Source organism: Phyllobates terribilis, unplaced genomic scaffold (genome assembly GCF_046119375.1).
Source record: "Phyllobates terribilis strain yellow unplaced genomic scaffold, ASM4611937v1 Scaffold_7__3_contigs__length_470593459, whole genome shotgun sequence".
NCBI lineage: Eukaryota > Metazoa > Chordata > Amphibia > Anura > Dendrobatidae > Phyllobates > Phyllobates terribilis.
The window spans coordinates 164,032,394-164,045,990 of NW_027362767.1; the positions used below are offsets into that span (position 1 = coordinate 164,032,394).

Here is a 13,597-nt window from a genome sequence, read left to right on the forward strand (position 1 = left end):
TTTTCTAAAAAAATTTTGGCTAGTGTATCTAATTCTTGTTTGAAATCCTGATCCTTAGAGCAATTGCAATGTAATCTTAAGTACTGGCTGAGTGGTACATTTAAGAGCCAACTAGGAAGGTGACAGCTCTCAGTAGAGATGTAGCTCTTAGCGTCTGTAGGGTTATAGTACGTGCGAGTGTGGATATGGCCATTTTTAATATAGACATTTAGATCAAGAAAGTTAATAGATGTAGTACTCGTGGTCAAGGTAAAATTTAAATAAAAGGAATTGTTATTTATGTCCTGGAAATCCTGGAGGGACGGTTGATCGCCTGACCATATGAACAAAATATCATCAATGAATCTGTGCCTTAAGACCAGGTTCACGTGCAGCACCTTACCCGGGTGGATGGTGTTGTCTTCCCACCTGCCAATGTAAAGGTTGGCGTAACTGGGTGCGAATCTGGTCCCCATGGCAGTGCCCCACTGCTGGGAGTAGAAGTCCTCTTCATATCTCAAGTAGTTATGCGATAATATGAAGAACATGCATTCCTGGATAAATGTGATTTGTTCAGGTAGCATATTTTGTTGTTGAAGGAAATGGGTGGAGGCCTCACAACCTTTATCGCGTTGGATCATAGTATACAGGGAGGTGATATCCATGGTGCCCAAGATATAGTGGTCCTGCATGTAACTTTATTTAATATACAGGGAGGTGATATCCATGGTGCCCAAGATATAGTGGTCCTGCATGTAACTTTATTTAATATTTGTATAGCATGCTTGCTGTCTTTAAGATGGGATGGCAATAACGGTACCAGGTCTTGTACATTGTGGTCCACATAAGGCATTGAATTCCTGAAATAATTGGTCTTCCTGTGGGATTTGTTTGATTTTTGTGGATCTTTGGTAGGTAATAAAAGGCGGTAATTCGCGGGTGTTGACTGTTGATGTAATCATATTCATGTTTATTTAGGAATCCGTCGTTCAATCCTTTTACTGGTTAAGGTTTATAGTTCTTCTAGGTACAGTTGGTGAAAAGGTTGGGTCAAAAGGTAGGAGTTGGTAAGTGCGTCAATCGCTGAGCAACCTGAAAGATTCTCTGTGGTATTGTGCCTGGTCCAGGATAACTATACCTCCTCCCTTGTCCGCTGGGCGGATTATGATATTTTTGTTGGATTATAGCTGTTTAATATCAGTACACTCAGGCGCAGTGAGATTATATTTAAATTTTCTGCATTTTTGGTCACTGATCCAACGAATGTCGTTGATTACATTTTTCTGAAAGCATCTGAAAATTCCTGAATATGGTGGAAATTAGATTTGTTGTTGAGAGTGGTATGAGTATATACAGGGGGAGGTGCTTCAGCTTGGTATGCTGGGACACTGATCTTTTTTCATAAACTATTTCTTTAAGGCTAGTTGCCTCATGAATCTTTTAATAACAATGAATGCTTGAAATTTGTCTAGTTTGGTTGATGGTGCGTATTTGAGGCCTTTATTTAATAGAGTAATTTCATCACATTTTAGCGTGTGTTGGGTTAAGTTGAAGATGGATCGATTATCTGTTATTTCTTTAGATTTCTTATTTTTCTTTTGGGCGAGTTTCCCTCCCTTACTGCCCCTCTAGCATTTTTTCTTGGTGCCAATTGAAAAAAAATTGGAGTTGCTGTTGCATTTACGTACCAATGAGCATAAATTTATGGGTTCAAAGGGGGGTGTGTCTCTGTTTGCTTGTTTGGGCAGAGTGTGTGGGTCGTATTGATTTCCCGGTGTCTTAGTGATGGTATTGAGTGGTTCAAATTTGTTTTGGGTGGTAATTGGAGTTTGGTCAGAGTTCACCATGTTATGTGACGTAGAGTCCCGGGGAGTGGACAGTTCTTGATTGATGGAAAGATTATGGGTTAAGGTAGGTTCAGCATCCGGGGTAGGGTATACCGAAAATATATCCTCTGAAGGTGTGTGAGGCTAAAGGACTGCTGACCACTTCACCCAAGATTTCAAAAAAGGTAGGTGGTTGGCTACTGTGGTGTTGATCCAGAGGTAGACTGCATCTCTCCCAAATTTATTCTGTTTCTTTTGGATTATTTTATGTTCTTTTTGATTAATTCTGTTTCTAATGCTCTTTGAGAGGCTGATAACTTCTGAATGGGTTTGGTATGGCTTGATATCATTGAATAGTTTAGTAATTTTTGTTTTATTTTCCAGAAGCTGTTTCTTTCTTTTGTCTATTATGAAATTAACGGCATGTTTGGAGAATTCTTTGAACATATGGTCCCACTCCTCTAGATTGGCTGGATCGTCGATATCTCCTGATAGGGATTTGGAGACTAACAGGCCAGCTGGGATGCTATTGAATGCTAAATACAGTTCTAAAGTAGCAAATTCCCACAGGTCTCTCATTTCTCTTAATTCTTAATGTTGTTAATTTTCTCTTGGTTAAGTTTGGATGGTTTTTGATATGAGGTGTGGAAAAACTGATGGATATTTTCAATACTCTCCTTCTGATCCTGCCAAAGATCTCCCATAGTGGTAGATATATGTCTGAGAACAGGGTAGAAAAATTAGAGCCTATTGAGCTGCCTCTGTACATGGTAAAAAGTGAAGGAAATCAAGAAGCTGTAGTGGCGCCAATAGGCTGGTCAATATGTACTGATGCAAATTTAGACAATTACCACAGTGTCAAGAAAATGCATAAAATAAGAAATAAATATTTACGCTGGTCTATTTACAATACTAGGATAAAAAGGGAGTTGAAATAGATGATTTTGGTTGTTTCTATTTTTAATCCCTTTTTATCCTAGTATTGTCAATAGATCAGTGCAAATTTTTATTTCTTATTTTATCCATTTTCTTGACATTGTGTGGTATTTGTCTAAATTAAGGGCTGCATGGTGGCTCAGTGGTTAGCACTGTAAGCTTGCAGCACTGGGGTCCTGGGTTGAAATCCCACCAAGGACAACATCTGCAAGAAATTTGTATGTTCTCCCCATGTTTGCATGGGTTTCTTCCAGGTTCTCCGGTTTCTTCCCAGACTCCAAAGACATACTGATAGGGAATCTAGATTGTGAGCCCCAATGGGGACAGTGCCCATAATGTCTGTAAATTGTCTCAATTGTAAAGCGCTGTGGAATATGCTAGGCCTATATAAAAATAAAGATTATTATTATTTTTATTATTAAATTTGCAGCAAGACATATTGACCAGCCTAATAGCACCACATATTGACCATCTTAATTATTTGAATAAATTATTTTAAAAAACGGCATGGGGTTCCCGCATTTTTGACAACCAGCCAAGCTAAAGTAAACAGCTGGGGGCTGGTATTCTCAGACTTGGAAGGGGCCATGGATATTGGCCATCCCCAGCCTAAAAATTGCAGCCCGCAGCCACGCATAAAAGGGACATCTACTAGATGCGCCAATTCTGGCACTATGTCTGGCTCTTCCCACTTGCCCTGGTAATCCATAACCAGCAAACGCTAAAGTGACAGCTGTGGGCTGATATTAATAGCCTAGGATGGGGCCATGGTTATTTGCCCCCTCCCAGACTAAAAATTTTGGCTCTCAGCCGCCCCAGAAATGGCACACTCATTTGATGCACCAATTGTGGCGCTTGGCCTTGCTCTTCCCACTTGCCTTGTGCAGTAGCAAGTGGGGTGACAGTTGTGGAGTTGATGACAGCTTTGTAATGTCAGCTGACATCAAGCCCACAGGTTAGTAATGGAGAAGCATCTATAAGACGCCCCCCCATTACTAATCCCATAGTCAGTTTGTAAAAAATACATGTCTCAGGATTATCAAGACAGAGAGGAGCCAGAAGACCACACTTTCTGATTTCTCCTACTCGTGCTCTGATTAGAAGCATTTCACCTTCATATTAAACAGTGCAGTTTTTTTCTAGAAGTGCGGGAGTTAATATGTTCAGTTGAGAGCTCCTGGAAGCTTACATGCTTGATGCTCTCAGCTGTTCCGTGTTGGACATTCCCTTCTCCTATATATACTCACCGCTGGCAAGCAGGCATTGTCAGAGTTAGCTTCATACTGCATGGTTCAGGAGTTGGTGGAGTTTTTTTGTTTGAGGAGGTACTTGGTGGATTTATCTAAAGACTGTTGCTTGGGTTTTGGTTGTGTGCAAATCCTCTTTTTCTCCTACTTTGATTTTTCCCTTCCTTCTCTCCCTGGTGTTCCCCTCTGTTGTTTGCGAGAGCATATTTGTATGATTGGTATTTTCCTATATCCCTGTACGTATTACATTGTTTGTCTGGTTGGTGTATTACCATACTCTACTACTTCCCCTTTCCTTGGGTGGGGGAGGGAACAGACTAAGAGCGGATTCAGGAGCTCAGCAAGGCACATGGCCCTGGTGTCTTCACCATTGCAAGTAATCCACGGAGCAGGGGGGACGCCCCTAGTGCTATTGACAGTAAAGGAGCCCCTGACCCCAGGATACCTCACAACGGAATCGTGACAATACACAGCCAGAATAAAGCCCTTTATTTGAAAGAAAGTCACAGACTACTTTATTTTGAATAAATACACACCACCCTCTTTTACCCATTTATTATTGTAAAATAAAAAATAATAAACTTCCATATGCCTCAACTGTTCGACGAGAAGATACTCCATACCTCTCACATGAAGAACTCCAGCTCTGCTACATCTGAATAGTTTGGTGAGTGGTGGCATGATGCGACTGATCAACAAGCCAGCCAGAACACAGTGAGACAGGAGCTTGATTATGCTCCTGCAGTGTGTAGCGCTGATGTGAGAAAGGTGACCGGAGTTCATAGCTGATAAGCCCCAGTCACCTCACTTATGGCACTGCTCACTACGTGAGAATTTTCCCACAATTCAAGTGGTGACATCAGTGAGGTAACGGGGTTCATCAGCTATTAACTCCGGTGACCTTTCTCATGTTGGCGCTACACACTGCAGGAGCGTAACTGCCTCAGTGTGTTCCTGCTGGCATGGAGAGTGCTAGCATCTCTGATGTGACCACTATCCAAATCATCCGGATCGTCATGGGACATGGCCATTAATGGATTATCGTCGAACTGGTGACGAATATGGTGTTTTATTCTTTTTTGTCATTTACAGTGGAACATGAGCATCAGTGGATTATCTGCGGAATGGTGAGTATAACTTTGCTTTTTAATTCTTATTTTTTGTGAATAAATGGGTAAAAGAGGATGGGGAGTCTGTGTATATTTTACAATATGACTATGGAGTTAGCAATGGGGGCGTCTTATAGATGCCTCTCCATTGTTAACCTGTGGGCTTGATGTCAGCTAACATTATAAAGATGATATCAAGCCCACAGCTATTACCTCACTTGCCGCTGCTCCAGGGCAAGTGGGAAGAGCCAGGAATAGCGCCAGAATTGGTGCATCTAATAGATGCGCCTCTTCTGGGCGGGTGCGGGCTGCTATTTTTAGGCTGGGGAGGTCCAATATCAAGAGCCCTTTACCAGTCTGAGAATACTAGCTGTCTACCCAGCTGTCTACTTTAGCTTGGCTGGTTGTCAAAAATCCGGGGACCCCATGTCATTTTTTTAACTATTTAATTAAATAATTAAAAAATACGGTGTGGGGAACTCTCTATTTTTGATAACCAGCCAATATAAAGCTGATAGCTGGGGGCTGCGGCCCGCAGCTGTCGGTATTGCTTGCACTTGTTACCAAGAATAGAACAGACCCCACGTCATTTTCTTTTATTTATTTATTTATTGCACAAGCACTGGCTGATTAATACTCTCATCAGCCTTGCCTGATCTCGCTGATACTACTAATAATAGCTAATACTCTCCTCAGTCGATGCCTGTGACCGGAGGTAACCTTTTTACCACCGGTCAAAGCTGCTGGCTCACATGCTGTCATCTGACAGGGTGGGAACCGCAGCGCTCTGACCGGCAGTAACGAACATAGCACCAATCAGAGCCACTGGTGTTACACAGATAACAGCATTGGAAATACCAAATGTTCGGGCTGTCGAACCAGAACAGTAACACAGTCTTCCTGGAGAGGTCCGTGTTCGAGTTCGCCCATCACTGCTTCCTAACAAAAAAAAATTATGTTTCAAAAATGATGCTGATGTGAAGTATACATGTAGGAAATGTTATTATTATTATTATTATTATTATTATTATTATTATTATTGTTATTATTGTTATTATTATCTATTTTGTGTGGTATAACTATCTTGTTTAAGGGCATAAAAATGTAAAGTTTGAAAATTGCAACATTTTCAAATTTTTTTGTCAAATTTTGATATTTTCATAAATAAACACAACCTATATTTACCATTACTATGAAGTACATGTCATGAACAAACATTCTCAGAATCACTGGGATACATTCAAGCGTTCCAGAGTTATTACCTCATAAAGGGACACTGGTCAGAATTGAAAAAATTGGCCAAGTCAGAAAGGTGAAACAGGCTGAGGAGTTAATGTTTCTTGGAATTAGCTTTATTTTTTTTATTTTTTAACAAAAAAAAACTATGAAACATTGTAATTATTGTAACTGTACGACTCTGTCCCGGAAGATTCTAATGCATTTTAAATAAATACAATAAATGAAATAAAATATTAGGTAGTTAAAGGTGTTATCCATTTCCGGACCACCCCCTCTCAAATACTACTATGCAGCATATGAAATAAAAACAACTCAATCACCTCTAGGGCTCGTGCCATTCTAGTGATGTCAATGCTGTGTCTCTAGGTGGTCACATGATATTGTTATGTCATTTCAGGTCTGCAGCCTATTGGCGGCTGCTGATTAATTGCCGCAGTCACATGATAATTTCACATAAGTTCTGGCAAGCACAGAACTGAATGGCACTAGTCCTAGATGTGCTTATATGTTGATTTTTATTTTGTATGGAACACTGTAGTATTTAAGAAGTTGCTATCCGGTAATGGACAGCTCTTTAAGAATAAGATAAGGATAAGTTTCCTATGTATGAACCATGAAGGTCACACATGGAAACCATAGAAGTCTATATTTTGGACCTGTAGGCCATCTTCATGCTGTTGTGTAATGTCTTAGGGAGAAACCAATTTGTCCTCTTCGAACAATGCTTCAACAAGAGAATAATTGCCTTTATTTTGATTATTGGCATATAATAATTGAGGTTGTGGTTGACCAATAGAATATCAAAGCTACCACCAAGGATATGCACCCCAAGAAATCTCATATTACAATAAGAATCATGAAAAAAAGACACAAATCAATTATTTAGAAATCGAGATCAAATTATTCTTAAACCACAAAGGAAGTCAAAATTCAGGTTCCATTTTTCCTCATTTTTTACTCAGTCTTTTCTCTTTGTCCATTGTTAGCGATTAAGAAAAAAAACAGTTGAACCTTGGTATCGTTTAGTAAAACTTTACTTTTACGACACAACAACACAACTACTTTTTGCATAACTTATTGACTCTTCTGGGTAGGGATCTTCAAACGTGTGGGAGAAGTGAATTACCAATATCAATCTGTCATGGAACTGTCCTGTCTCAACCAAAAGTTTCCAATAAAGATCAACAAATCTACCAAGCTTTGACAAATCAATTGAATTTGGTGGAAAATTCCATTTTAAAAGTTGTTTGATGTGAATTGAATATTTCTTATTATGCTCCAGGGGTCTCCCTAGATCGAGAGCCTATTAAGTGTAGATTTAAAAAATTTTTTATTAATTCTCATCTTGCCATTTACCTGTCCTACGAGTAGTCAGAGGTCAACTCAAACCAAAGATGGATGAATCGATGTTGCATTTCGAAGGTAGGAGGAAAGAAGGAAGCTAGGTGGAACAGAGGACCAGATGGTGGATTATGGAGAAAAAGTGACAGGCAAGTGGCAAAACCAGTATTATTTTTTTTAAAAAAATCTTCGCGGCCATCTATAATTCAGCAAAATGGCAGCCATCTGGCTAAAGTTTTGCTTAATAATGCAAAAACCATACTGCATAAGATTCAGATACAAGAGAATTAAAGTATTTTGTCAAATTTGAGGCAAATTCAGTTTACCTCAAATAAATGTACTCATCTCTCTCTAGTCAACAATTTTATACCTCTTTAGACACATTCAACTTCAAATATAGGTTAAGATTAGTTTTGAACGAGCATGCTCGACACTGCTCGGTACTCGTCCAAGCATCTCATTACTCGGGATGTTCCGAGAGCACTAAGCATTTTCAGGTTACTCGGGCGGGAGCTCGGGTCTCCGCCCTGCATGTTTGGCGCTCTTTACAGAGCCAATGAACATGCAGGGATTGCCAGCCAGTTACTGTAATGCCGCAGCTATGTTGGTTGTGGGCATTACAGTGATTGGCTGGCCGCACAGCATCACCTCGAGTATTTAAAACCGGGCGCCGCCATCTTGGACACAGTCGCTCTGGATCAGACAGTGTAGGGAGAGTGCTGCTGAACTAAGGAGAGATTTATACTGCAAAGTAAGTAGTGTAGGGTCTGCAAAGCCTGAAAAATCAAACAAACAGTCCTTCTGAGGACTAATATCCATCCCAGATATCAGGCAAGCAGGCAGGCTGTATAGGAGATGCAGTGGTTGTCAGGCAAAATGTATTTTTGGTCCTAGTTTTAAAAATGAGAGAGAGGTCTTAAAATTTCCACCCCCCCTGTCCATTGGTAAGACACAGAACTGCAGTGCTTGCCCCACCCTAAGAATTTTTATTACCATCGTAAACCCTCAGCGCAGAGCAGCTTCTAGTTCAAAATAGTTATTCCCTCCAAAATTCCGATTGTTTAAAAGCTTGTACAGTTGATGTAGAATTTAAAAATGCACATGACGGTCACAAACACAGGGACCACATTTTTGGAATGCTCACCTTTTTCCCATTATAATAGTATATCTTGCATAACTGAGAAACGACCGGGAACTGGGATAATGGATTCTGAGCTTCTGAGCATCATAGCGATTTCATATTTGATATCAATCTTCATGAATAGTGGTGACGGCCAACATGATGTCCCGATCTTGGATGTGGGACCCCCCCACACCAAAATATGAAATCTGAAGGTTTTTATGTTCTATGCAGCTGGGGGGTCTCACAAAACCGAGCCCCCGTGTGAGGTAAACAATGTGGGTGTTTCCTAATCGTTTGGCCCCTTTAGTAAAAACCAGAGCGGCCATTTTCCAAGTAATACCAACCAGGGACGTCAGACGCATGCCCTACACGCTGCATGAAGGAATCACATCTACTTTCCGGGGAGCCGTCCCCCCACCCAGAATCTGAGACCATCACCAAGTGGAGCAGGTTTTACTATCACTTATCCCTTTTATTTTAATAACTGTTTATGCATATATGTAAATTGTCTCCTTTATAATATCTTGTATATATTTTGTAAACACTGCCCCCCTTTTGGGAGTAAATCATTATTATTTACCAGTTTAGTTCTTCTTGTCCTATGTCGAGCAAACACGTTCCTCACCCGCTAATTAACGTTACCTAACGGGTACCCGATCCACCTGTTAAGAGATCGGTGGTGGCAGTATACCAGTATTTATGTGATATTGTGGTTTGAGGGTAGCTGGTCGGAGTTACATATACGTTCCTGGAAGGAACTGGTGGTATATATACGTCCTGTCACATCACGTGCCGCAATAGTCGATATAAATTAGAGCAGCTGCACCCGTGCTTATCCTCGGTCAATACCGTGTGTGACCAGCAGGATAAGGGGGCGCCAGAGAGCTGCAAGGTCTGACCCAAAAGTGGGTGTTGTTTCATGACAAATTGGTGGCAATTGGTTGCAAGCGGTGGGATCATAGGACATTAGTGATCTGGTTTGAGCAATCATTCCTCTCACTAAAAACTTGCACAAAAGTTTTGGAAGATCGAACTCAGTGTTTATTAGATCTGAGACATTACTGTATGTGGAGCAGTTGCCCCTACCCTTCTCTTGTTTTTCTATCCTATCTATTATTTGGCAATAATGGCTACACGTGGAGAGCCCTGGTATCACCAGCAGACGAAGGACACTATCACTGCTCTCTGTGACCTGAGGCAGATTGATCCCACGGGCAAAACCAAGGCCCAAATGATTGCTGAACTGTTACAAGGTGCTGCAGAACCCGTCCGACAGCAGAGCCCTGATGATGGGGTGGCCAGCCAAGGCCCGGATGGTGCTGCTGCAGGTGTCCTACCTGTGATTGCCAGCCATACCCGCAACCAGGGTAGTGTGGACCCCCACCTGCAGATGGCCTTGTAGGAGCTCGCCGCAGACGATCGTGATGGACGACTGCAGCTGATCCTGAGATTCCAGGAGCGAGCAGAGCAACAGGCCCAGGCTGACTGAGAGGCTGCTGAGCGACAAGCCCAAGCTGACCGAGAGGCTGCTGAGCGACAAGCTGACCGACAACACCAGCTGGAGCTAGCCCGGATTCAGAAGGAGTCGCCCTCTACCCAGACCCGTGAGTTCAACAGTGCCAGCTGCTTTAAACCTCGTCCTGAGCACTTCCCTGTGATGGAAAAGGATGGGGACTTGGACACATTTCTGCGAGACTTTGAAAAGGCCTGCAGGCAGTATCAGCTGCCAACAGACGAGTGGGCAAAATATTTAACTCCAGGACTCCGAGGAAAAGCTTTGGAGGTGTTTGCTTCCCTCCCTCGAGAGCAAGATGGAGACTATGAGGCCATCAAGCAGGCCCTGATAAAATATTATCAGCTGACTCCGGAGGTTTACCGGAAAAAGTTCAGAGCCCTCCAGCGTGGACCACATGACACCTACATCGACGTGGTAGACTGGCTCTGAACCAACTTTGAGCAGTGGATCCAAGGACTGTCAGCGACCACCTTTGAGCAGCTAAAGGACTTGATGGTGAAAGACCAGTTCCTGCATCTGTGTCCGACTGAGGTACGGCAGTTCGTAATGGATCGGGAGCCACCTGATGCCAATAAAGCAGCGCAGATCGCAGACACCTACGAGGCTAACCGGAGACCGGAGGTGCGGAAGCCGGTCGTCACCAGCTGGAAAGGGGGTAAGCCATCAACCACCATCCCTGCCCCTGCCAGCCGACCTTCTGGAGGCCTTTTGCCCATTACCAAGGCCCTGCCTGCAACCAGACTGGTTATCTCAGCGCCACTTGCTCAGAGAAGCAGAGGAAGAACCCCCCATCCAAGGCCCCAGGGCCTAGGGCATCAGTTCTTTTGGTGGGTGGGCCAGTTGGGAGGGCCTGTGAAAACTTGCAGTCTGTCAGTGTGGGGAACACTCTCACTATAGGCCTCAAGGACACTGGGGCCGAACGAACCCTCATCCGACCCGAACTGGTGTCCGCTGAAGAGCTTGTTCCGTGAAAGACCCTGACTGTCACCGGGATTGGGGGTGTCCATTGCCCCTTGCCCACGGCCCCGGTTTTTATTGATTGTGGTGCAGGATGTGGGGTGAAGGAAGTGGGAATATCTGCAAACCTACCTGCAAATGTTTTGTTGGGAACTGATTTGGGGAGGATGTTTGCTTATTATGTCCCTGACCCCCCTCCCAGATCTGATACGGTTGGTAAGGTTAATGCTGATAATGGAAATGTCAATGCTTTACCTGATGATGATGATGATGATGATGATGTTGTTGTATTGGAAGGTGCAGGAGAACTCAGCCATGTCACTCTGCTGGGTGATGTTGCTGAGGATCCCCTAGCAGGAGCAAATGTCAGTGCCAAGGGTAATGGGGAGAGGCACGAGGACCATGAAGCAGGTGGTGCTGTGCCAGTGACCAGTGACCAGTGTCACAACAGAAGGTGACCTGGCTGATAGTCGCTGCCCCATACGTAGCACTGTGCCTGAGGTAATGGAGGATGATGGAGAAGTACTTCTCATGGCCTCGCAGGCTAATGAGACGGTGTTATTCCCCAGGGAGACGGCCTATATAGCTGCTGTTACCCGGAGTCAGAGTGCCCAGAACGCAAGTAACACCCTGCCTTCTGGACCCTCCTCGGACAGAGGAATGACAGGATCAGGTATGGACCCAGAGCCGGTCCCAGAGGGTCCCAGTGAGAACGTGGCCTTAACCTCACTTCTGGCTTCCTCCAGCCAGGAGTTTCAGGCAGCTCTGCACTCAGATGCTAGCCTGGAGACGTTAAGGAGCCTTGCTGAGGAACCCACCTCCGAGTCGGATAAGGAGAGGGTATTCTGGGACCAAGGGAGGTTGTACCGGGAGACAGTTCCCTGTACACCCCAACAGGAGTGGCTGAGGGAAAGACAGCTGGTCGTCCCCTACCAATTCAGGGATGAGTTGTTGCGGATCGCCCATGAAATTCCACTCGCTGGACACTTGGGGGTCAGCAAAACCAAGGCCCTGCTGTCTCACCACTTTTATTGGCCCAAAATGAGGATGGATGTGGTGAACTACTGTTGCTCCTGTACCACATGTCAAAGAGTGGGAAAGTCAGGGCCGACTCCCAAAGCTCCCCTGATCTCTTTGCCAGTGATAGAGGAGCCTTTCCAGAGGATTGCTGTGGACATTGTGAGACCACTGGCCATACCCAGCAGCTCTGGAAAATGTTTCAATCTTACCGTGGTAGACTATGCTACCCGGTATCCGGAGGCAGTAGCCCTGTCCTCAATTAGGGCGGATAAGGTGGCGGACGCCCTCTTGGCCATCTTTTCGCGAGTAGGATTTCCCATGGAGATGCTTACCGACCAGGGGACTCAGTTCATGTCATGCTTAATGGAGGCCCTATGTAAGAAAATGCAGGTGCAGCATTTGGTATCGAGCGCGTATCACCCACAGACCAATGGTTTGTGTGAGCGATTCAATGGTACCCTCAAACAGATGTTAAAAATGCTGGTTGAAACCCAGGGTCGCGACTGGGAGCGTTACCTCCCACACCTGCTATTTGCTTACAGAGAGGTTCCACAGGCCTCGACGGGGTTCTCCCCCTTTGAGCTCCTGTATGGCAGGCGTGTCCGAGGACCCTTTGGGTTGATAAGGGAATTCTGGGAAGAAGAGCCGAGCTCACCAGGAGTGTCCATTGTGGAGTATGTCATGCGCTTCCGTGACAAGATGCAGACCTTGACGCAGTTGGTGCATGACAACATGGCGCAAGACCAGGCTGACCAGAAGCATTGGTATGACCAGAACACCCAAGAACGGACCTACCAGGTGGGTCAGAAGGTGTTGGTGCTGGTCCCCGTACCAAAGGACAAGCTTCAGGAGGCCTGGGAAGGCCCGTACGTCATTCACCAACAGCTCAACCCGGTCACCTACGTGATCACATTTGACCACGAGCGGGGTAGACGGAAGGCGTTTCATGTTAATATGATGAAGGCTCATCAAGAACGTGGAACCTGCGTCCTACCGGTCTGCAACCTGCCCGAGGATGGGGAGGATGACCCCCTCTTGGACATGCTCGCCCAAGCGAAGGCCAGCGGGTCCCTAGAGGATGTAGAGATAAGCGCCTTGCTATCCGCAGTGCTGAAACCCTTCCAAGCAGTGTTCACCAACATGCCTGGCAGGACTGAGGCGGCGGTCCATGAAGTGGACACCGGGAATCATGCCCCACTCCGGCGGACAGCCTATCGAATCTCCGACGAGGTGCAGCATGTCATGCTCCAAGAGGTCGAGGAGATGCTGAAGTTGGGGGTGATTAAGCGGTCCAAAAGCACGTG

General features: G+C 44.5%; 1 protein-coding gene across 1 annotated transcript in view; it reads left to right on the forward strand.

Annotated features, from left to right (window-relative positions):
- The first annotated feature begins 2,521 nt into the window (after positions 1-2,521).
- Positions 2,522-13,597, forward strand: part of LOC141155423 (olfactory receptor 5G3-like) — a 46,007-nt gene continuing 34,931 nt past the window's right edge. Inside the window, exons 1-2 of the mRNA XM_073642287.1 lie at positions 2,522-2,575; positions 5,081-5,115. Of these exons, the coding sequence (XP_073498388.1) occupies positions 2,522-2,575; positions 5,081-5,115 (89 nt within the window). The remainder of the gene's footprint in view (positions 2,576-5,080; positions 5,116-13,597) is intronic.